General features: G+C 39.1%; 1 protein-coding gene across 2 annotated transcripts in view; it reads right to left on the reverse strand.

Moving 5' to 3' along the window:
* Positions 1 to 25,616, reverse strand: part of mib1 (MIB E3 ubiquitin protein ligase 1) — a 150,431-nt gene that overhangs the window by 9,154 nt on the left and 115,661 nt on the right. The window contains exons 13-19 of one of the 2 annotated variants that reach the window (XM_080194019.1): positions 20,282 to 20,414; positions 18,846 to 18,932; positions 18,261 to 18,422; positions 7,760 to 7,941; positions 6,033 to 6,225; positions 5,338 to 5,416; positions 892 to 978 (exon numbers count right to left, since the gene is read on the reverse strand). In XM_080194019.1, coding sequence (XP_080050145.1) covers positions 892 to 978; positions 5,338 to 5,416; positions 6,033 to 6,225; positions 7,760 to 7,941; positions 18,261 to 18,422; positions 18,846 to 18,932; positions 20,282 to 20,414 — 923 coding nt within the window. Of the gene's footprint in view, positions 1 to 864; positions 979 to 5,337; positions 5,417 to 6,032; positions 6,226 to 7,759; positions 7,942 to 18,260; positions 18,423 to 18,845; positions 18,933 to 20,281; positions 20,415 to 25,616 lie in introns of both variants that reach the window. The other variant, XM_080194018.1, reaches the window with a different exon arrangement.

A 25,616-nucleotide genomic window follows, 5' to 3' on the forward strand; every position in this document is an offset into this window, starting at 1 on the left:
AGTAGATTCAAGATTTAACCTGCAGCTATAACATTATAATACAGAATCAAGGCTAAGGGAGAAGATGGATTTAAAAAAAAATTCAGTCATGGTTCCCATTCTTAGCTGCCAACAACAGGCCTTGAAAGATCATGTACATTTCTAACTGATGGTTCAGTACAAGTTGAACTGAATTCTGACACCACGAGAATTGAAGAACTCACTGACAAACTCAAACAGGGGTATCAAACCTCAGGAAAGAAGGAAAAACATTATTTTGAAGAACGCCTGGTAGTAAGGTCCTAATATATGCATACGTTATTTCTTATACGTTACATGGCAGATTCTATGTTTAAAAGTAAACGTAAAGCCACCCCAGTCCTGACATCATAACTGATGGTTATTTAACCCAAAAATCACCACATCTCAGACCAGGGGCAAAGTTCGGAAGTTGGGCCTTCATGAATAACTTCAGTTGGTACAGGAATTGAACCCATGCCGTGGCAATGCTCTGCATCACAGACCAGCTGTCCAGTCAACTGAGCTAGACCAACCCCCACTTAAAAGTAGCATTCTATCAGTCATAACTTGGCAGAAAATCTTTTTTTTAATCATTTGGCAATCCCTTTTACTTGACTATATTGTGTATTCAAATCAGCCAATTCCAGTCTTACTATCACAAAAAATATTAATTCTACTTTTCTAAACTGGGCTTCATTTTTTTCACCGTTTGATAACACAGTAACCATTCACATACACATTAATACAGAATGTAACACAAGAGAAAATGGGATTAATTGTACAAATTAAGAAAAAAATCTGGAATTAAATGCAATGAAAATCATAAGAAAATTAAAAAATGGATCATGGTAAGAAGTCACTCACTAAGATCATCATTGGAATCTTCCGTACCTTTTCCACCACAACACATGATAAAAGGCACTCTTCGCTCCACTATAGCTCGGCACTGTACACACTTTTTCATTAAACTTGCACAATCTGAAAATATTTGAAAAGAATAGTTGTGTTTACATTGAGCTTTTGGCAACTGCAAGACTTCTCAAAGTGATTCACAGCTGGTAGTCATTGTTGTAATGTAGTAAGTGAGGCAGTCAATTTGTGAACAGTAAAGTCCTACAAACAGCAATATTTTAATGACCAGATAATCTATTTTTGTGATGTTGAATGAAGGATAAATATTGACAAAGACGTAAGATTTCCATGATCATCAACTCCGCGTCGGATATCAACGTGAAGCTGATTTAAATATCAGATCCCATTACAGGCTCGGCAGCGAAGTTTCCGGGCACACTGCCATCTCCCCCAAACCAGCCAGGAGTGGTTCTCTCTGAAGTGGTTTACACCAGCTCCCCACTAACTGGGTGCTGGCTGCCCGACCCCACTAGGGTGAAGGGAGGCCATGGAGGCACTGCCAGGAGGTAAGGGATAAGGGGGCTGTCCCCACGGCATTGCTAGCCTGGCACTGCTAGCCCTGCCCTCAGCACTGCCCAAAGGGGCAAAGTGATAATGTCCATGGGATACCTTGGTACTGCCCACTGAGCCCTGGACACAGGGAAGTGTCAAAAGGGTGGGGGTTCCACTGGCACTCTGCAATCAGGATCAGCGGCAGAGGAAGGGAAAAGGCTAAACAGGGCTAGTAAGGTGGCATATGGGAGGCCAGCGATCAGGGTACGGGGTGGGGGGTGGCTCTGCTAGCCAGAATGCGGGGTCGCAGGCTGGCCAGCGATCGGGAAGTCAGCCGTGCAGAGCTATTGTGCACGTGACAATCTCCGCTCTGACAGATGAGTGCAAGCGCAGTGGCCCGCTCAACACTATGCTCTCGGACTCTTCAGCGGGAATAGGCTCCACAGATTTTCAACGTGAATCTCCTTGAGGCAGTCAGCAGTGCAGACTGTGGGAGATTCATTTTGAAAATCCTGCCAAAAAACAGCGGGAGTTACTCTAGTTTTTAACACAAATTTGGCACTTATAATTCTTTCGGGAGAATCCTGGCCAACCCTTCTAATAGTGCAGCTCCCCTTCAGTACTGCACTGGAGTGATGGCCTAGATTGTTATGCCCATGTTCTGGGATGGAACCTTGGCACACAATCTTTTGAGTTAAAGATGTTAGCAACTGAGCCATGGCTAGCAATATATATGTATATAAACTTGTTTTCTTTCAAGGGATGTGGGCATCACTGGTAAGGCCAAAATTTGTCGTCCATCCATAACTACTTCTGAGTATGTGGTGATCAGCCCTCTCTTGAACATCTGCAGTCTAATCCTGCAGGTACAGTATCCAGATTTCCAGGATTTTGACTCAACTACATTCAAGGAATGGTGATACAGTTCCAATTCAGGGTGTTCTGTGGTTTGGAGGGGAACTTGTAGATATGTCCTTCAAGGTGATAGAAGTTGAGGGTATGAAGGGTACTGTTGAACAAGCCTTGGTGAGTTGCTGCAGTGCATTGTATATAGCACACACAGCTGCCAACGTGCATCAGTAGTGGCGGGAATGCATGAAAGTTGAAGACGGTGGATAGGATGTCAATCAAACAGGCTGCTTTGGCCTGGATAGCGTCACTCATCCAGGCAAGTGGTGAGTATTCCACCTCATTTCTGACTTATGTTGTGTAGATGGTGGCCAGGCTTTGAGAAGTCAGGAGGTGAGTTATCAACCTCAGAATTTCCAGCACCTGACTTTCATAAGTTATGAAGACAACAGTGTCTGTGTGAAGATATGTTAATCCTGGGGGTGGGGGTGGAATCTGAATCAAGTGGATAAATGGATCACTATATTTAAAACTGTACTGCTAAAAAATAAATAATGATCAATTATTTAATAATTTACAAGTTTAATTTTTTTGAATTCAGCTGAATAGTTATTAAACCCAAATTTATTACCCGTCACTTGCGTTTCAACAGCATTTTTCAAAGTGCTTTCAACAAATGAGCTTGTCAATAAATACTAACATTATTCTAAAGGACTTATCAATGGAAGACTGGACAGTTGGGGGGGGAAGTGAGGGAGAATGGCTATCAGGACTGATGTGGGGGGTCAGAGAAGTAGTCTTGCTCCACATAATAAATGAAAATAGAAATTGTTGGGAATACTCAGCAGCTCAAATATCACAGATGGAACAGAAACAGATCTCCAGGCCAACTCGGAGTTTTACTTCTAATTTTAATTTCAGATTTTCATCATCTTGCTTTTGTAATATTTTCAAAATAACATCTGAAACAAATTTTGGCTACAGAGACAGTCAGGCACAGATTTCCCAAGTGTTCCTTAGACAGAGTTCAGCCCCAAATTAATACCTGAGTGACATAACAGCATTCAGATTCATCAGGTGCTTGTGAAGCCTAAACATTAGGCCTGTCAAATTTAGTGGAAGGCCAGTGCATACTGGGTGTGGGAGTCCAAGTGAAAAATCAAACAGGGATAAAAGGAGATTAAAGGTTTAAACCATTGAATCAAAGCTATTCATATTGGGCCACATGCGCACTTACCATGAAACCTTGGGACTACATAATATTTATATCCATCTTCCTGTTAATCACATGTTTCAGGAAAATGATATTAGGAGATTTTGTCATTCTGCTTCAAGATTTACCTACCAATTAAATTTAAGAAAATTCCAGACCCACAATATTCAGGATGCGGAGATGCCAGCATTGGACTGGATTGGGCACAGTAAGAAGTCTCACAATGCCAGGTTAAAATCCAAAAGGTTTATTTGGAATCACAAGCTTTCAGAACACTGCTCCTTCCTCACTCACCTGAGGAAAGAGGCAGTGCTCCAAAAGCTCGTGAGATTTTAACCTGGCTTGTGAGATTTCTTATTTTGCACAATATTCAGGTAAAGGGCAATGAAATAAAACAAATACAATGGAGTGGCTGAGTTTTGTGAATCAGATTGCTAGCAGCTACAGCTTAGAGAGCAAGTAAAATGGTTCAAACAGCATAAAAATTCCAAAATATTAACAGTTTTATGCTGCATATCAACTTGGAAGCAAATTACATTTGGGTACATCAGACGCTCTTCAGTAACTAGCTTTGAAAGTCTGGTGACAATAGAACTTTAATTTAGAACGTACAAACATACAGACTAAATTGTAGCAAATGTGGGCCATTCAGCCCCTCAAGCCTGCTCTGCCTTTCAACACATACATGGGTGCATTGTGTGTTTTGAGTTCCACTTTCCCATCTACGCCAGATAATCTTTCCCTCCCATGCTTATTTGCCCTATGCCAATTTGCGCGTGGCTCAGATAATAATTCAGTGATTATTATCTTTGAGGTTCTGCTTCTTAATTTGGTAACACTGATTATGCAGAAACGCATCTTTGTGGTTGGGAAAGGAATGTTTGGACAGAGCCAATTTAATGGCTCTCCAAATGTTTCTGTCTAGCCCGCTATGATGCCGAATAAAACATTATCTTGGAATTCACATGTGCAAAGTCATAGTAGGTTAAGTACAATTCCCTAGCAATTTAGCTAGGTGTACCATTATGAAAAAAAGTAAGTTAACAGTTTATCCTTCTCTAGAGTTAAAACTAAGCTTGGCAGCTTGGGCAGAGGTGAGTTATCCCTTCCTGTGTTCATATTTTCCTACAGTGCTAGAGTTTCTATTGTACCAGAACTTGTCAAATTCCAAGTGGCTCTTGCTTTTATTCATTTATACTGCAACTATCTTTTTGCTTACATTTTAATCCCTGGCACAGGTAGTGTGATTGTTTCTGATCCTGCTCTTCCAGATTGGACTTGGTTAGGATGTTACAGTCAGGGCTAGAATTATGGTATTTTCAAGTTTTGGGTTAGGGTCCAGGTTAAGATTAATGAAATGTTTTAGAGGAGGGGTAGTTTGGGGCTTTGGTTTAGGGTCTGGGTCTAGACTCAGGATGGTCAGGATCAGAACAACTGCTCGAAAGTTAAGGGATTTGGGTTAGTTTAAGTATTGGTACTAAATGTAAAATAAACTAGAAATTCAGGGAAAAACTTACTTTCCTTTGCATCCAATAGCTCACTTTTCTCAAATTTATTGCAACAAAATGATTTTTAAAAATATTAACTATAAAACATTTTATTTGGATTATTGACTAAAGAGTAAATTTAGCCTGCATTCATGCAATATTTACATTATTCTGCTAATGTGCAGTGAAATAGCAACACAAACATCAGCACACAACAGTTCCAGAAGTTGTGTACATAGTGATCACATCACAGATTTTTTTTTGAGAATTGAAACTTCAGTGAAAGGGTAAAAGTTTTCCAGATATTGCTAAGTTTACATTCACAGAAGCAAATATTAGAAAATGTTAATTCAAAGCATTATGAATTAAATTCAGTGCACTCACTCTCACAGGCGCACATATGACCACAAGGCTGAAAAAGCACTGCTGCCTTCTTGTCAGAACATACTACGCATTCCTCAATCTGTGGGTAATCAAACACATTTCTTGTTAGTCTGAAAAAAAACGCAATTCCTTTATTATGCTTTAGGTCAAAACAATGCAGTATAAAGTCTTGTAACTTCTCATCAGATTGTAATAAAGCTAACGTTTGTATCAAAATGTAGGTCAGGAAAAGAACATAAAATGTGACAGTTCAGAAGCTTGTGTTCATGCAATAAAAAAATAAAAGGACAATTAGGTGTAAAAGTATGTACATCTATAAAATGCAGATCAGATTAATAAAAAAATGACAATTCAAATTGTGTAATACACTAATCCACCAAGATCTGGGTTGTTCCTGCATACTCAATACAACCAAATTTCAACTTGATTCATGTCAATGGAAAGAAAATATGGATTGGTGAGATGGAAGAGAACAGAAAATAGCCAAATCAGATTAAGGGAAATAAAATATGGATTGGGGAGATGAAGAACGAAGACAGAATATAGCAAGTGTGTATGTGTATAGGAAAAGATGGTTAAGCACAGAGCAGCACTTCATTAATTTAACACCATTACAAAAGTAGAGGGTCCAGGAATATGTAATTGAGAAAGGGGAGGGGAGAAAACACAGCCCTCAAAGTGTATTTTTGCTTTACCTTTGTTCGAGACTGAACCTGATCTTTACAGATGAGGCATTTTTTAACACGCGGTGAACAGAGAGAACAAGTCGCAATGTGTCCACAAGGTCCAAACAAAGTGTCGCGTTTCATGTCTGAACAAACCATGCATTCTTCCAAAGTTTCTGTGTCATTGTTAATCATAGAAGGGCTCCGTGATCCCACCTGTCCACTGGAATAAGGAAAGCATCTATTTAACACACCAATTATAATTGAATCAGCTTCCTGTTGAGATCAAATATGAAAATCACAAAAGGATAGGGTAGGTGCTTCTCAACACTGCTTCTTCAAAGCATTAATGGCCCACCTCCCAACCCCCCACTCTTCTGAGGATACTGGCCATTAGATCATATTTGTCCTTGGGTACTTTGTCAAGTGGTTATTATTTATTTGTGAACCTTGATATGTACACTTCCAATGGATAGTAATCTGCAGTGTTTCCTCTTTGCTGCACAGGAGAATATTCCCTGTACAGCACATATAGGCCAAGCACAAGCAACATTTTCCTTTATGCTGCACACATACGCAGCTGCACTTTAATTTTAAAGGTAACTTGCAGTGCAACAGGCCCTAACAACAGCAAACTGAAGTTTGAGGAAAAATCAGATGGCTAATTTTCCTCCCTCCATCTGAGGGGAACAAACAGCAACAGTAGCACTACCATTGAATTAGCTAATTCAGCACAGAGCAGAAATCAAATGTGGGACCTTTGTGGTCTGTATAGTTCAACAGGTCACTGCATCAACCCGCTAAGTCTGCTTCTTCCAAAAATATTAAGTGTACACAAAATCACTAACTTCTTATCAAAGCCTTTTCTAAGGATGTACTAATTGTCACTGAGATATCAGAAAATCTACATGTTAGGAGTTTAAAAAGCATATGAAAGGCAATCATCAATTTGTGCTGTCGTGGCATTTGACACTGGTGCTCAAACATATCTGCCATACTTGTGCAGTAAACATAATTACAAGAAAAATACCCTGTATATTCCTGCACAATATGGAAACATAGAAAATACGACAAGTCAGCTATTCAGCCCTTTGAGCCTGCTCCACAATTCAACATGACCATAGCTGATCCTCGATCTCTGACTCCAGCACCCTCCCCACACCCCTTGATACCTTTAGTGTCTAAAAATCTATTTCCCTCTTAAATATAATCAGTGCCTTAACCTCCATGGCGTTCTGCACAGCATTTCACAGTTTCATCATCATCTGACTGAAGAGGTTCCTCCTCATTTCAGGCCAGAATGGCCTACCCTATATCCTCAATCTGTGAGCCCTTGTTCTAGAACTACAAACATAAACATTTGTCCCATCACTCCTCCATGGCAGAGCACACAAATACATTAATTCTTTGCACCAAGGAAATGCTTTTATGGGTTTCATTATATTTAATATATGGATGCATCCACAAAAATCAAACCAAATTTCACCAGTGTACAAAGGGAAACAACCTTGCAACATCTGTACAATGAAAAGTCATTATCTGTATTAATGAGTACATGACCCACTACCACCCAATAAGTTTAATGGCTTTTCTAATTCATTAAACATTAATATAAGTTTGCTACAATAAAAATGATAAAATAGCTCATTTCTTTTTAAATTAAGTTTCACGACTATTTAAAACTACTACACAGTAAGATGACAAAATGAATTTACTCTGCAACATCAAAGTATACTAACAAACATTGGTATACAAACCTGACTTTTTCCTTGTGGCATTTTGCAAGGACCTTACAGAGGTTTGGATCGGGGCAAAGATCAAGTGGCGACTGTCCTTTCTTGTTGCGAATAGCAAGATCTGCTCCATTTGCGGCTAGGAAACAAGCAATAGAAGCAGCACTCTTCTTATCTGCCCCTTGTGTCCCGAGCCCCATCAGTAACTAAGGAAGGAGGAAAAGATTACGAGTTTTCACAAAACCTACCTCTATGATCAAAGTGCTAAATGATTGGAAGCATCTTAAAAAGATGCAGACAGAAGAAAATTTCCAACAACTTTTGAAAGATTATTATTTTTAAAAGAGTAAACTGAAAATGTATCTGATTTTGCCTTGTATTATACATAAATGAATTTACTTGGATAAATGTGGATATTTAAACAAAGCTTGCATGGACTGGTCAAAGGCAAACTGGATTCAAGTAATATGACTACGTTTTTGCTGCAATGAGAGGGTTCATAAACATATGCAATTAAAATGATGTACACAGGATTCCAAAGGGTGCTAGATAAAATGCCACCTAACAGGGTCACCGGCAAAGTTTAAACTATGGACTAAAAAGGGCCATGACACCATGGACACAAGATTGATTAAATGATAAGAAACAGTAGCAGTAAACAAAGTGCTGCTCAGGTTGGAAGAAGGTATAAAGCAGAATTCCCCAGAGATTGGTACCAGGACACCTGCTTTTTCTGATCTGAATTAACAATCCAGACTTGTGATTAGAAAGCACTGTTTCAAAATTTGCAGATGATACAAAACTTGCAAGTATGTGAGGAGCGTATTGATAGACTCCAAGCGGACATAAAGAGGCTGGTGGAATGGCTAGATATGTGGCAGATGAAACTTAATACAGGCAAATGTGCATTTTGATACATTTTGAAGAATGAGGAAAGGCAATGCAAACCAAAGAAAACAATCTTATAGCAGTTGCAGGAAAAGAGGGATCTGGGAATGAACATGCAAGGCAGGCTGAGAAAACAGAGAGATGGGATTCTGGGTTTAATAAATAGAAACAGAGTACAAAAGCAAGAAAGTTACGTGAAGCTTTATAAAACATTAGCTATTCTCAACTGGAGTAGTGTCCCTAATTCTGGATACCATATTTCAGGAAAGATATGAAGGCATGGTGACAACGCTGGTAAGATTTTTTACAAGAATGCTTCCAAGACTGCGACACCTCAATCAAAGGAGGTTAGTGAAGCTGATGTTGTCCTCTTTGGAGGCTGAGTGAAGGTTTGATAGAGGTGTTCAAAATCATGTAGATAAGAAGAAACTGTTCCATTGGCGCAACCTGGACATACACAGCTCAGACGTTCTCTCTTCCATCTTCTTCCATTGGGAAAGATACAAAAGTCTGAGGATACTTACCAACTGACTTAAGAACAGCTTTTTCCCTGCTGCCAGCAGACTTTTGAATGGATCTATCTTGCATTAAGTTGGTCTTTCTCTATACCCTAGCCACGACTATAGCACTACATTCTGCAACTCTCCTTTCCTTCTCTATGAAAGGTATGCTTTGTCTGTATAGTGCGCAAGAAACAATACTTTTCACTGTATACTAATATGTGACAATAATAAATCAAATCAAAATTAAATCAAATGGTCAAGAACTACTGGATTAGCAAAACAATCAAAAGCACCATCAGAACAAGAGCTGATCCCACCGCAAAGCCGTTCCTTCAAAAAGAAATGCTGGGCTTGAATTCTTGTTATTAAATAAGATAACCTTAAAAGGCACCCTAGTGGAAGAACAAAGTAGGCAAAGAAAATGGATCATAAGTCATCAGCCTTGCCAATGAAACAGTCATTGTACACTAAAAAACAGTAAATAGTCACAACATCTCATTTCAAAATGTTTTGCAAACTTCTGCATCAACTTGGTGCTAGTAAAAATGCCATTATAAAACTGTTCATATATATCTGCAACTGGAAGTAGTGCTATCATAGGGGGTTTTTAAAACATTAATATCGATGTTTATTGTAGCGTAATCAGACAAATTAAATTTGACACCAAGTTGAAGGGCATTTAAAGTTAACGTGAGGGGAAATTTACAAAATTGTTCTGTTGGCATGGAGCTTTGAAAGTTGGGAGTACTCCAATAGCATCAAAAAAGACACACAGATTTAAAGAGGAACAAGTTAGGCTGGTCATTGAAAAATTTCGATGAAAAAATTGATTATAAGAAGCAGCTCAAAGAGGTAGAGAGGCAGACAGGCTTATGGTGGGAATTCCAGAGTTTAGGTCTCAGACAGTTGAAGACTGTGTCATCAATGATGGGATGGAAAAATATATACTTCTCACTGAGTGCAATATCTTAAACCTAATTTTAATTTAAAGGCAAAGCAACAAATCACAGAGCAGATGTTTCACATAACAGATTTCACATAACATTTCAAGACTATTTCAAGTACGGAGTTCACCCTCTTGCATTTTCTTTCGGTAATTTAATCCTCAGTTAAAGTTAACATGAGGGGAAATTTACAAAATTGTCCTGTTGGCATGGAGCTTTGAATGTTGGGATCAAAAAAAAAGACACACAGATGTAATGAGGAACAAGTTCTACTCATTGATTCAGTAATTAAAATATTTCAGAGAAATTCAGCACATTCATAAATCTCCTACCTTGCAATAAATACTACTTGCCCATCAGCCCTGTGCTTGATAGCCTACGCTGGCTGCTGCTCCCCCACAGCTTCAAGTTTAAAATTTGCAGCTTGTATTTAAATCCCTTCATAGTCTTATCCCATTCTACTTCTGTAATCATTTCTAGACATGCAACTCTGAGAATTTGTTTGTTTCTCCAATTCTATGGCCTCTCATGCAGCTCAAAGTATCATCAGTTGTCCAGGATGCTAAAAATTTTGCAATCAGTAACAGCTGGTTGAAACCACTCTGACTCGCCACCCCATTCTCGCTTTAAGACCCTCGATAAAATCCATTTGCTCAACCAGGCCTCGAGTCCCCCACACTGATCTTTTTAGACCAAGTGATGACTCATGTTTAATTACACATTTGTGAAGCACTTTCAGAATACTTTTCTGTACAGATGGTCCAATATAAATCTAAATTGTAGTCGCTGAATTTTACTCTCAAGTTTTTTTTTCTGTTGATCTAACGTCTTCATTATAAGATGAAGAACCAATGGTGGGAGGACAAGGCTGCACAGCTCCAGGAAGTGCTGATGAGCACAAGCTGAAGGATCTCCCTGAAGGTCTCCTATCTATGGCTCCAAAACCAGAAGTACAATACCCATCCTCTCAGCAGATGGCAATCAGCTCCTAACAAACAAGCATGAGATCCTCTCTTGTTGGGCAGAGCATGTAACAATATCCTGAGCCAAGAATCCACAGTGTGCAAAGACACCACTGAATTACTTCCACAACATGCATTCTGGATGAGCTTGCTGATGTATCACAAGCCCATAAAGCAAATGTCTGCCAGCAAGTCTCTGGGAGTTGATGGTATTCTCTCTGAAACATTCAAGAATGGAGAAGCTCAGAGTTAGAAAACTTACTTGCCTCTTCTGCTTAATCTTGAACCAGGGTGTTGTGGCCCAAGGTGACAAAGATATATCCGTTACTCACCCTTACCTTCCCTGTTAAGGGAAGCATGTCCAAACATGGCAGTCAGCATGGTACTTCATTTATTTCTACAGCTGGATAAACACTGGCAAGGGCTTGTCTCAATAGGATTGTCACTCATCTGGCAGGCCAGGCATACCCAGAATCACAATGTGGCTTTTGTGCTCGACAAAAAACAGTCAACGTGTTCTTTGAAATGCATCAAATTCAAGAAAAGTCCCACAAACAGAATACAGGTCTCTACATAGTCTACCTAACCATGGCCTTCAACACAGTAAACCAAGAAGAGGAGTGGAACATGCTGCACAAATATGGCTGCCCTGAAAAGACGATCAAGCCACCCGCCAATTTCACGATGGCCAATGTGACACAGAATGGTACCTTCCCTGTCTCCAAATGACACCAAGCAAAGCTGTGTAATGACTCAAGTTCAGCTTGTACTTTTCAGCCACGCTCTCACGTGCACTCAAAGATCTCAGCATACGAGTGCACTCTCAGTTCAGGACAGCCAGGCAACTTCTTCAATTTGCAACGGTCCAAGTCTTGCACAAACAACACAGAACAGCTACTAAGTGAATTCTTGTCTGTCGATGACTGTACTCTTATAGCAGACCCCTCCCCGCCGACATCCAGCTGCTTGTTCTCTGCTTCGCTCAAACTTCAGAACACTGTAACCTCTCAATAAATTTAGAAAAGACAGATGTGTACCAATCTGCTCTTGGCCACAAATTCTAAAACTCCATAGTAACAATCAACAATACACCCCTTAATTCAGTTCAGAAACTCTTATCTTGAGTATCCTCTCCCATTCCAGGTTGATGAGGAAATTGCCAAGCACCTGGCAAAAGCAAGCTCAGCATTTGACAGGCTGACCCACAAGCTTTAGAGAGAGCATGGAATTCTTCTCAAAATAAAGATCAAAGCCCATGAGTGGGTTATCACATCACTCCCTGTGGCTACTGGCATCACATAAGGCAATTTGATTAATTCCACCTGTGCTACTGAAGATTTATCTGCAATATCAAATGGCAGAACAAAATCTGAAACAAAGTTCTTGCAAGATGCTGATATTGAGAGCATGTTCACCAAAGCTGGTATTCTACAGCCAGCTGGGCACAGAAATCCACACTCAGATATGAAATATTCTGAAAACCAATCTCAGAACCAGCAAGTCGGACCCTATAACATAGGGAAAATAAAACAGCCCTGGAAGATCCAAATGGAAAGGTATCTGTCATTAAGCAACATCTGAGAACAGAGCCACCTCCCTATAGAACAAGCAAGTGCTTGTTCTGTAGGGAGGGACTGATTGTGGACAAGTCCCCAGGACCGGATGGAATGCATCCAAGGGTTCTGAAGGAAATGGCGGAGGTGATAGTGGATGCCTTGGTGATCATTTTCCAAACGTCGCTGGATTCCGGGGAAGTGCCGGAAGATTGGAAAATGGCTGATGTTACACCGTTGTTTAAGAAGGGTGGCAGGCAAAAGGCGGGGAATTATAGGCCGGTTAGTTTAACGTCTGTTGTAGGAAAAACGTTAGAATCCGTGATCAAGGAGAAAATAGCGAGGCATCTTGAGGAGAATTGTTTGGTAGAGCAGACGCAGAACGGTTTCGTTAAGGGGAAGTCGTGTCTGACGAATTTATTGGAGTTCTATGAGGATGTGTCTAGGGCAGTGGATGGAGGAGAGCCGGTGGATGTGGTCTTTCTTGATTTTCAGAAGGCGTTTGACAAGGTGCCTCACAAGAGGTTATTACAGAAGGTCAGGGGGCATGGAGTTGGGGGTAGGGTGTTAGCGTGGATAGAGGATTGGCTGTCAAATAGGAGGCAGAGAGTGGGGGTCAATGGGTGCTATTCGGATTGGAGGTTGGTGACTAGTGGAGTGCCCCTGGGGTCGGTGCTGGGGCCTCAGCTATTCACCGTTTATACAGATGATCTGGAGGAGGGAACCGAGCGTACGGTGTCGAAATTTGCTGATGACACCAAGATTGGTGGAACGGCAAATTGTGCGGAGGGTGTGGAGAGTCTACAGAAGGATCTAGATAGGCTGGGTGAACGGGCCAGGAACTGGCAAATGGAATTTAATGTTGGCAAATGTGAGGTTGTCCACTTTGGTAGGAATCATGGTAGGAAGGACTATTACTTACGTGGCAAAAAACTGCAGCATGCGATGGTGCAGAGGGACCTTGGGGTCCTTGTGCATGAGTCGCAAAAACCCAGCCTGCAGGTGCAGCAGGTGGTCAGGAAGGCGAATGGGATGCTGGCCTTCATAGCGAGGGGGATTGAATATAAAAGTAGGGAGGTCTTGCTGCAGCTGTATAGGGCACTGGTGAGGCCGCAGCTGGAGTACTGTGTGCAGTTTTGGTCGCTGCACTTACGCAAGGATATTTTGGCCTTGGAGGGAGTGCAGAGGAGGTTTACTAGGCTGATGCTGGAGTTGAGGGGGTTGAGCTATGAGGAGAGGCTGAATAAACTAGGCTTGTACTCGTTAGAGTTTAGAAGAATGAGGGGAGATCTCATTGAGACGTATAAGATGTTGAATGGGATGGATAGGATAGAGGTGGAGAGGCTCTTCCTGCTCAGAAAGGACAGTAGGACTAGAGGGCACAGCCTCAAGATAAAGGGGGGGGGGCGGTTTAGAACGGAGTTGAGGAACTTCTTCACTCAAAGGGTGGTGAGTCTCTGGAATTCTCTGCCCGTTGAAGTGGTGGAGGCTGCCTCGCTAAATATTTTTAAGACGCGGGTTGATAGGTTTTTGATAGGCAAGGGGATTAAGGGTTATGGAGAGAGGGCGGGAATGTGGAACTGAGCCACGACAGATCAGCCATGATCTTACTGAATGGCGGGGCAGGCTCGAGGGGCTAGATGGCCTACTCCTGCTCCTATTTCTTATGTTCTTATGTTCTTAAGTGCATCGTCATCCAACCCTCCAGTGAGTTCTCATATACGAGATGGCACCAACCTAGATGGAGAACAACTCATCTCCTTACTGAACTCTCATCTATCATGGATGTAGCACTTAACAATCACTTGACAAAATGTTGAGAGCTTCAAAGCTCTTGAAAATTTACTTCATTTTCAGTTGTTATAGTTGCAAAGAAACAGAAGGATTGAGTGTTTAAGTTGTCAAAAGAAAAAACTAATAAGAACTCAAATAAAAATGTAAAGTTGCATTAAGATGTAGTCACCTTTTCAGTAATATTAAAAGTATTTAGAAAACTGAAATCATTGTTAAACTAAGATTTTCTTTAAATATATGTACATTTTGGCACAAAGCTCCACAGACTGTCTTTTCCAGTGATATAATTCATTCACTAATAAGTATATTACAAAACAGAAATGTGTTTATCAAAGTTTTTTTTATCATTTTAAATCTTTAAACATAATTCAGGAGACTCTATAAATCTCCATCACTGTGTCTGCTATTTTGGATTTATGCCAATTTGGAGAGGCAGCAGCTGTGTGTTTTCTCACCCACTATCCTGATCCTTGTTCCACCACTTTTCTGTTGACGCACAGTCTGGGTCAATCACAATAGACTAATTATCAAAACTGAAATTTGGCACATGTACCCTCAATATGAACCAAAATCATAATTTTTGTGTGCATAACTCTAAATAAGTGATAACAGAAAAACTGTCAAATAGTATGATTATAACCCAGAAAACTTAAAAAATCATATTGATCCTTCAAAATTGGACAACTGAATTATCTTGTTAACTTCACACAAACTCAAAAAAATTATTTGCATTGGCTTGTTTCATGACTGCTTTAGTTCTAACAAAAGGGGTAAGAAGATAAATGGCCAATGGCAAATAATACGCTTCGAAAGTTTGCTTTACATAATTAAGCAATTATAACTTCAAACAAACTAAAAGCAAGCAATAGATTTTCACAATGCTTTTCCAGAGAAATAAAGTCACGTAAAATCTAAAAAATCTTAACACAAGTTTATCTCATTTTGCCTCCCAGACTATCAGAATGTCAAGGAAAATTCTTATTTCCATGGATTGGACTACAGTATCGTCGTAAGCAGAGACACGAGAAATATTCATAGTAATGTACCAAATACTATTTTAAGTAGGAATTATGCCAAAGGATGGAAAGCAATGGTGATCTCAAAGCCTTGCAGCAACTAGCCCTTTGCTGTTTATAAACATCAATTTATGGCACTTCCCAGTATGACTTCTGGTAATCCAACAGAAAGCATATATTGCAGTCTCTACTATCCACCTATCTCTCCATTTGGATTTCTACAGCCTGCTGGACTCACTGAATTCAACAACTTCATACCGTAATCTCTGTTTCCTTTCTCTTTTCAAGTTTCTGTTTTAGTCTTGTTTTTTCTTTGTCTTTGTACAACAGCTGTTCACCATTGTGCCAATCACACCTCCTCTAGACATCTTTTCTTCCTTTACTTGTTTCAGTGCACCACCAACTCCTTTGCCATTTAATCTCTCCTGTCTTGTATCCCATCAAAGACTTTCACTTTTTATTCTCTTCACATCCACTCTTCACTTGCTTAAAATCTACATTTTTAACAAATGTGATGAAAGGTCATCATCCTGAATGAAACACGAACTCCATGAACATAGAACATAACAGCACAGTACAGGCCCTTCGGCCCTCAATGTTGTGCCGAGCTATGTCCAATCCTAAAATCAAGCTATGCCCTCCCTGTAATTCTGGAGTGCTCCATATGCCTATCCAATAACAGTTTGAAAGTCTGACTCCACTATCACAGCACGCAGTCTATTCCACACCCCATGGATGCTGTATGTTTCCAGCATAGTCTGTTTTTATCCAAGAGAATGCAAGCCATGTTTATGCAACCTGCCCTTGTAATTTATGTCCTGATGAAACTGAACTGTATCTACTCCAAGTAAATACACATTTCCTGTACAACAGTGACCAAAGTGAACATAGTATTCCAGATGTGGTCTGACCAAAGCTGTGTATAAATGAAGCTCCTTCCTTCTTGTTTGGTCCATCCCTCCAATGTACAAGTGCACATAGTTCACCTGCATGTCCTCATAATCCAAAGGCTATGAATGTCCATTTAATGGCTTCCATTAAACAATACTGTTCTCTTCCATCCTCAAAATGGTATATATGGAACACCATCTCCATTATAGCAGTCTGTTACAGACAGAGTTGGGAGTAAAACTGAAGTCCAATTGCTCTTTTCTTCCCTGTCTGTAAACAGTGTCTTTTTGGTAAAGAAGTTGTATGTGTATTTCACAACCCTCAATTAAGCGGCAATTTTGAATATCAGCAGCAGGCTTTCATGGGTTTAATTAAAGATGATCATTTATTCATCTCTTAAGTCTAAATGCTACATCACACATTCACACACACTCACTTGAGAAAGATACAGTTCAAGAAGATATTGCACATTTACCAATTACAAAACAAGTTATAAGTCACATGTTTGGCTTGTCTTAGGAAATGGCAGGCATTGCACGGTGGTCAAAGGCCTTTTCATTCTAAAAGACTTCATACTTTCACTCCAAAACACTCTAGATGGCTTCAATAGCTGGAGTCCTATGTCAACATTATTGGTGATTCCATCAAAGAGCTAGATTTTTCAGCAGGTCACCAAGCTGGTTCCTTGTAGTTTTCTTATCAGGGGGTCAGGTTCCTGTACTGATGGACTTGAAAAGGAATCAGGTATTGATGGTGGCCACCTCCTTTTAAGACACTACAGTTTCCAGGTTTTAAAGGCATAACTACCTTTTTCCACTACTGCTGCTGGTCTGCAGCTGGTACTGTGTCAACATACCAGCTTCTCCCTGGTTCTTGGCATAAAAGCTCCTTTTTGTTGGGTCAGGAGCTTCTTCAAAAACAGCACTGTGGGCATACCTAAACCAGCAATTCAAAGTAGTGGCTCACCAACACCTTCTCAAGAATTATTAGGAGCGAGCAACCAAAATGCTAGCACCATCACCCATTTCCCATGAAAGAATTTTTAAAAAGATTTGTTATCTGAAAACAGTGTTTGTCCACTTAGAATGGTTTAAAGCCAGAAGTCTCTGTTGTATAATGGAGGATGGATGGGCAGGGCTGAGGGTGGGAAGAAAGAAGAGAGCTGGGGTATTTGTTCATACCCACAAATCAAGATAAACTGACATTTGCAGCCTTCTTTTGAGTATCAAGTTTGCAGGCACGGACTCAGAGTCTACAGATTGAAGTTTTGGTGAATTCACAAACAATAGCAGGTGTAAATCCCACAGATGGGTGTTATCTTCGTAAGTCCATTACAATGGGTGTCCCCCCCCCACTCCCTGCATGATTATTCAATCAAGAACTATCCAGAGACTTGGAGCAGAAGTTGAAAAAGTCACCTGTCAGCAGTTATTTTAGCCAACTGTTAACGTCCATTCTAAAAAAACAAAGTTAGTTTCTACAGATGCCAAACCAATTAGTCTTTGTTTTGAAGTTATGGACAGCACATGCCTCCACTGGACATGACAAGCGATCACATATTCTTAGAATATCGATTTTTATGTAATCTACTGATCAGACAAATTTATCAGCACTGACCAGGCAAATTTATCAGCACATTTTGGAGGGGGAAGGGTGGGAATGACAAATCAAGAGGAGAAGCTCCTGGCACATTATTCTCTTGTAATGTAGCTGATAGCAATAACTTAATAGGTGCAAAATTATGTCATATTCAAATGCTATACCCAGATATTCTTTTGCACAATATTTTGAAAGAGCAAGTAAATTGGACATCACATTTTTATATATAATAAACAATGGCCATGTTCTTTTTCTTAATATTAAATTTGTTGAAACTTATATTGTTTTAAAGAAATGACAGTTACAAGTAACATAGATAATTGGGATGCATTACTATACTATATTACTTAGAATTAGGGAAGAAAATGTACTTACAGTGTTCTTGGAGGGCTCCCAGCCACTATCTACTTTTCCCACATCCTGCATATCCTGCAGTTGACGAAGCTGACATAATGTATGGTGCCGCAGGGCTTCATGGAGAGGCGTATCTCCATCTTTATCCTGGATGTCCAATTTTGCACCAGCACGAACCAGTAGCTTCAAAAGATTATAGTTCTAGGGATTATAATCTTTCCTCACGAAGGACAATTTGTTTTCAAATACTATCTTTCACAGCTTTAAACTAGATTAATATTAGTTCTGACAATCAAAACTCTTAAGTTGATTTTTAAAATCCAGCTTTCAGTCATATTATAATTAAATTAATAAATTGTTGCTGCAAGGTATAAAACAGTCAGGCAAGTAAATAATTTCCTATAAATTTTAGTACAGCAGATTTGTGTGGTATATTGGTTATACATTGCAATGACACCTTTGGAGCTGGAGAACAGCAGCAGCAAGGCATACTGGGCCCAAGTTGTCTTTTGCTTTTCAAAACACTGATCATTTTCAAAACAGCCAATGAACACAAATGGTCCATCTCTCACATTTTACATGGATAATTTACTTTATAGATCTTACCCGAACAATTTGAGTGTGTTGACGCTCAACAGCAAGATGCAATGCAGTTTGCTGGTTTACATTCTGGATATCCAGGTTGGCACTGCCCTGAGATAAAAACGCATCAAATACTTAAACATTTGTAAGTTGGTGCCAATGTTCTGATATCCAACATTCAAACTTACACACTTCTGAGTTATTATTGATATGGAAAAAGTATTTTGTGATTATCCTAATTTTCTAATTTATATTTAAGTAACCAAATTCTATTCTTATTTCTTGAATAAATGTTTAGCAAATGTTTTACAAATCATGGATTATTGTAAGTTTCAAGCGCAACATCCAACTGAGCAGTGAAACGTATAAATAATAGAGCTTTTTATTGGCCACTACATGTGCAGCAGTAAAATTTCAATAACCTCTTCTAATTACTAGATCTATAAATAACAAATACATTAAGGTCTCCATAGAAGTCACCAGTTATCGTAACAGACAGTGTGATTTGCAACAATTACAAGGTTCACCATGCTAAAGGACATTGCTAGAACTCTCTCAATGTGTAGCTCGTATGTGACTACCCTCTGAATAATGTTATGGTAGCTGCCAGAATGTGTTTAGTCACTTCAACATCCTCTCACTTTTTGACCAAGAACAACATGTCCAATGATGGCTAGTAGGGTACAGCTACTACCCATTACTGCCATGGCTGACGACATCCACAAATCCTAGGTGGAAAGCGAAATGACAATGTCCATTGGAGCATCAGGATAGAAACAGAAAAAGTCATTTGCTTTGATGAAACAGTGAGGACAATTTTAACTCCCCCAAAATGGGCCACACTCTATCTCCTTTCTTCCTGTCCATGTGCATGTTAATACTGGGCCAATGATTCAGATACCTGGATAAAATTCAGTTCCTTCTGTGCCAACCAAATCAGGTCTTATTATAGTCACCTGCTGCATCTTGCAAAATCTGTTTTTGCAAAAGGGAAAACACACCAAGCAAGCAGCAGTAAAGAGGTCATTATTGAAACAGCAACCCTAGGAATAAAAGGGTTTAAGGAGCAGTTGCAAGGTCAACACAGCAAGCAGCATTGCACAGACCCATATTTCCACCAAAAGATCCAAACTAACCCCTTCACAATACTCTTACAGTAATAATCCATCAATGCCAACCTATCTTCAGCTTCCGCATTTCAAGAAGCTCCACCAGACTCTAACTACCATTTGCACAAACACCAATCAATACTAAACAGATGAACCTGCACCAATTTTGATCACTTACAATGTTTTCCACAGATTAACATTTTACCCTACTCAGATGCCATATAATTCTCAATTGCTCTCTAACCTACCACTACAACAACTTTAGGAACTCTAGGCTAGCATTTAGTTTTAGTGACAAATCACTACATTAGCAAATCTACAGGTGTCATAAATTCTAAGGCAAATTCATACCTGATGCACAAGTAATTCTGCCACTTCAACATGATTGTTAAGTGCTGCTAAATGCAGAGCAGTATATCCATCATCTTTTTTCTCATCCACAATCCACGGCCTTGGGAGTTTGGAAAGTAGCACACGCATGGCACTTAAGTGAAAAGAAATCAATTCAAGGATTAATTGCAGTTGTTCTTTTACTCCTTGCGTTCCATTTCCGTAAAATTTCTATATATTTTCAACCACTCAACATTTTCCAAGTTACGAAAAAGCTAAAACTCAGCAAGCTTGTGCAAGAACATAAATAAAGAAATATATGCAACTTTAGTCACTTAATAATTCAATGAACTTATCCATTGAGCAGTAAAGAGAAGAGGAAATTTATAGGTTATAATTTCCAGTCTGCACTGAATTAGCTGGTGTAAATAGCGAGCTACAAACAGCATCAGAATTTATGAATCTTTAAGACAATGTTGTTGCAGAATAGAATACTTTATCATGGAGAACAACTGATGCAGAGACCACTGCATCTTTTGAGGGAAAAATGGATAGATATTCGAAGTAGACAAATGCACTGGCCTACAGGAAAACAGAAAAGTGGGAGGCCACTAGAACAAAGATTTGACACAGGTAGTCAAAATACCTCCATTTGGGCTGTAAAAATGTATGGTTCTATAAATTTTCCCAAGACGTGTGTATCAATGTTATAAGAACAGAATTGGGTTTGTCTGTGACACCCCTCTATAACTCAACTGTCTGCTACCACACCCAGTCTAAGTAGAAAAACTGATGTTGACAGAGAAAAGGTGGCAAAAGTAAAAATGAGAGAAAAAAATTCACTTTCCAGACACTTCACAATCTAACAGCACATATATGAGGTTACTTGTTTGTATCTCTTATTTTAATCAATCTTACTTAAACACACCTTCCTGAAAATCACAAATTCTCTATGTTCCATCTACAGTACTACAGCTTTTGACCAATTCAGAGTTACCTGCCACAAAAATGGATTTAACAAAAATTAGTTATCATTTTCATAGAATCATTACTATTTTGCAGAATATACACAGAAAAGGGGCTAAAAATAGCACATAAACTTAATCAAATTATAATGACTTTGGTGTTTCATTGATAACATAGCGCCAATTTATGATTATGGATGATCACATTCAGCTTGACAAAGATCAAATTGTGCCATAAGTGCCGTTTTTAAAAGACTAGCTCATGAGTCTCTTCTCTCACCTGCCAGTTTTAAGTCAAGTTTGTCTGATTTGTTCAATAATTGTATGAAATACATCTATTTAAACTAATTACTAACTGAAAACTTCAGTATGGATACATTTCTGAAATGTCTTTAATAGTTTTGCTTAATTCATTAGTCATCAATAAATCTGAACTGTAGCTTGATTTATTCAATTTAAATTAAATTGCTATTATTTCAGGATTTAAGCATACACACCTCTGGAGCAGTCATAATGGCTGAAATTAAAATTTACGCAGTGCGCACTACAGACAAGTCCATTCATGCAGGCACATTTTTACTCCACACTTCAAGACTGTTAATCCCTCAGTAGCTCATTGCACAATTTCAGTTAGTGCGCCTTTGAATTTCATTAGCACAGAGAGCCAACTTTCAGATGTTATTTTAAAAAAAACAATTACTCCCAATTCAAAAATAGTATGAAATAGAAGGTTAATAGTGAGAGTCAGATGAGAATTTTCCATATCTAACAAGTCCTGTTGTTCAATATAACAAACGCCTCTAACTCCCACTGACCGCCACACCCTCTCTCACCCACCAAACCACCATTCCAACTCTCTCCTCCACCCAAGATTATCCCCTAAACACCCTCCCTGCCTGACCAGTTCAACTCTCCCCATTTCACCGACCTACCCCCATCTACACCCTAATACCTGAGCTACACGAACCCTTTAGGCATCCCTAACTTCAACCTCCTTAACCCCTTACCCACTGTGCCACTTCACTCACTTCCCTTACCCATCCTATCCTTACATACTTGCCTTCTCTCCACAGCTTTATGAAGTAGCTTTAGGACATCTAAACTTTTTACTTAACGGATTATCTTAACGAGTGATGTAAAAGGGGAGCATGGCTTCTGCACGGATCCTCTCTGCTGCACTTCTAAGCAGAAAGCTGACTAGAGGGCAATTTAACCTGGCACTAAATGCCCAAATATGGCAATTCCTGATTTTAATTTGCGAGCTGGGAGAGACAGCAAGCCATCTAACCAAAACTGGCAGGGTCCTTTTCTTTAAGGATATGTTCTGTTCTTCAGACATACTAGCCCAAGTCTTCAAATTAGAAATAAAAATTTTATTTCAATCTTGATCAAGTTAGTGATGCAAATTATGAGTCACCCTTAGCTGCACAATTTGGAATTATCAGCAAAAATCTTGTATTTTTATAGTTATGAATCAGGAATCAATATTTTTAAGATGCAGGAGTGGGTGAATGAATGTTAAGTGTTCTTTTCAACTTAGTTCATGTGGTGCTCAGACCCTTCTTAGTGCCTTGTCAACCTCTAGACCTGACTTACACCAACGCACTCCTGGCTGACCTTCCACATTCTGCCTAAACTCAACATCATTCAAAACTTCCTTACCCTATCCTAGCTTTCACCAACCATCACTCCAATATCTTTGCTGTCTTACGCAGTCTCAGTTTAGCAAAACTTCAATCTTGAAGGTCTCGTCTTTATTTTCAAATCCCTCTATGGCCTTGCCCCTCCTAATCTCGACTGGTTTTACAAACTTTAGAGATATTTACATTATTTTAATTCTGGCCTCTTCAGCATCTCTGACTTTTATCACTCCATCATTGGTGGGTATGTTTTCAGCTGCTATGCCCAAAGCTATGGAATAATCTCATTAAACCATCCCATCTCTCCGTCCTCCTTCAAGATGTCCCTTAAAACCTCTTTGATGACTAAGCTTTGCCAGAGGCACCAATATGCAGAACAAGATTTAAAAATAACAAATTTTTCATATTTTTCTAATATGCATGAACTTGATGCTGAACCATTACTTTTCAGGTAGTTACGCTTTGACGTGATTGATCCTGCTATAAAAACTTTGCCACAAGTGCCAAACAGACTTGAGTATAGATAAATATGAAGTTATGCGTTTCACTAGGAAAATCGAAACATCATCTACACTTTTGTAAATAAGAAGCTGAATAAGGTACAAAGCAAAGGGGGTACAGGTAATCAAATCATGATTAGCAGCATTGTTAGTAAAGAAATCAGTTAAAAAGCAAACAAATTTTCAGGAGTTTAAGATTGAAGAGTCATGAAGTTTTGTTTAATTTGTATGGAATCCTGGTTAGTACCGTGCATCACTCTGGTCTCCATAGTCTAGAGAAGACAGACACATAGTAGAAAGTACAAAAATGAAGTACATGAATGGTACCAGAACTGAGAGATTACAGATACATGGAAAAAATAAATAGATTGGCACTTTTCACTTTAGAAAAGGGGAAATTTGAAACTGGTCCAAAAGAGATCTTTAAAATTATGTACGGATTAGAGAGAGTAGATATGGAGAGAACATTGGCACCTGGAAGAGAATCTAAAACTAAAGGTCAAAGATATTTACTAATAGAGCTACTAAGGAAATAAGAAGAAATTTCTTCACATGGAGTAACTCAAATGTAGAAACCACTACCATCATAAGTGGTTGAAGAAATAGCATAGATCTATAACATAGCTAAATAGCATAGTTCTCAAAAGGGAACTAGACAAATATATGAAAAAGAGGAGAATAGAAAGATGTGTTGAAAGGCTGAGATGAGATAAACAGAACAGAAGGAGGCTCATCCAGAGTATACAGGCCAGTATTAGTGTTGAGCTGAGTGGTCTGTTTCTGTGCTTTACTGAGTACTAGCTAATACTCTAGAGTATCACAAAGTTGACTGGTTCAAGTAGCTCCTTCCAAAAGCCAGTGGAGAATGATTGGTTGAAAAGCCTTCTTCCATGCAACAAACCCAAATATATTCTGGCAAGGGGCAGACAAAGGTCATGCTTGGGTTTTGCCAATTTGCATCTTACATTAATATAATCTTATACAACATAAACAGATTGGTTTCCAAACTCCGAAACATGATGAAGATTTTCCATGCATGTCAAGCACTTCTATGACCAGAAAAAAGATTGCAGTGGAATGCATCCTGGTCTTGAAATAACGCAATCCATTAATAAATTTCTTAGGCTGCAAATGTAACCGATAAGAATAACTTCCCATCTTTAACAGCAATTGGTCAGTAGGTAAATGGCACCCTATTCAGATTCAGGAAGAAGCCAGATAAAAAGGTTGCTCTGGGAATATTTTGAGAATAGTTAAAACTATTTGCTTATGATATGAGATACTGCTGCAGACCACAGTATAAATAAACATTACATTACTTTCTTGTGTATTTACGTAGCTCTGTAAACAAAAAAACAGCAAAAAGATGATTAAATATAAATCATGTTTATTTACCATAAGCATTAACTGAAACTTGGTTGTTTTTAGGTAATTGTTTGCCAGTTCTCATCTTCAACACTACTGAATGAAATGGTGAGTTATCCTCTCCTCTATCTGTTAGTCAAATTATGGGGAGCACCTATTTTAGCACCCAGAGTGTAAACTTCAATCCCCAGAAACTACACAGATTTATGGGTGAGATGATTTTATTTTTAATACCATTGAATTTTACATCATCCAAAGGAATTAAAAACATTGGCACTCTATCTGCAATAATGATTGATTTAGGAAAACAGCCAATTAACTCTGATTAATCTGAGCATCTATTATTCAAACAGCTCAATTCTCCAGATATTCTAATGAGCTTTTCACTTCATCTTTCTTATTCTTAACAGTATCATTATAACAAAACTATTTATATAACACTTTTAATAAAACATCCCAAGGTGCTCGCAGAGGCACTATAAAACAAAAAATGATTCCAAGGGGAATAAGGAAACATTAGGCAGATGACCACAAGCACGGGCAAAGAGGTACATTTCAAAGAAGTGTCTTAAAAAGAAGAAAAGCAGGTCGAAAGGCAGAGGGGTTTAGGGAAGAATTATCAAGATTTAGGGGCAAGGCACTTGAAGACACGGTAGCCACAGGGAAGATATTAAATTCTAGGCTGTTCACAAGACCGGGATTAGAGGGACACAAATAGTTCTAAGCGTTGTAGGGTTGAAGGGGGTTAAGTAATGAACAAGGAGCCAGGGTAAAATATTTTAAAATCAAAGCTTTGCTCATCTGAGAGCCCATATAGATCAGCAAGCACTACAATGATGGATTAATGAGATTTAGTAGAAGTTAGCACACAGGCAGCAGACATTGT

The sequence above is a fragment of the Carcharhinus amblyrhynchos genome, chromosome 8 (genome assembly GCF_965287045.1).
Source record: "Carcharhinus amblyrhynchos chromosome 8, sCarAmb.v2.hapA, whole genome shotgun sequence".
NCBI classification, from domain to species: Eukaryota; Metazoa; Chordata; class Chondrichthyes; order Carcharhiniformes; family Carcharhinidae; genus Carcharhinus; species Carcharhinus amblyrhynchos.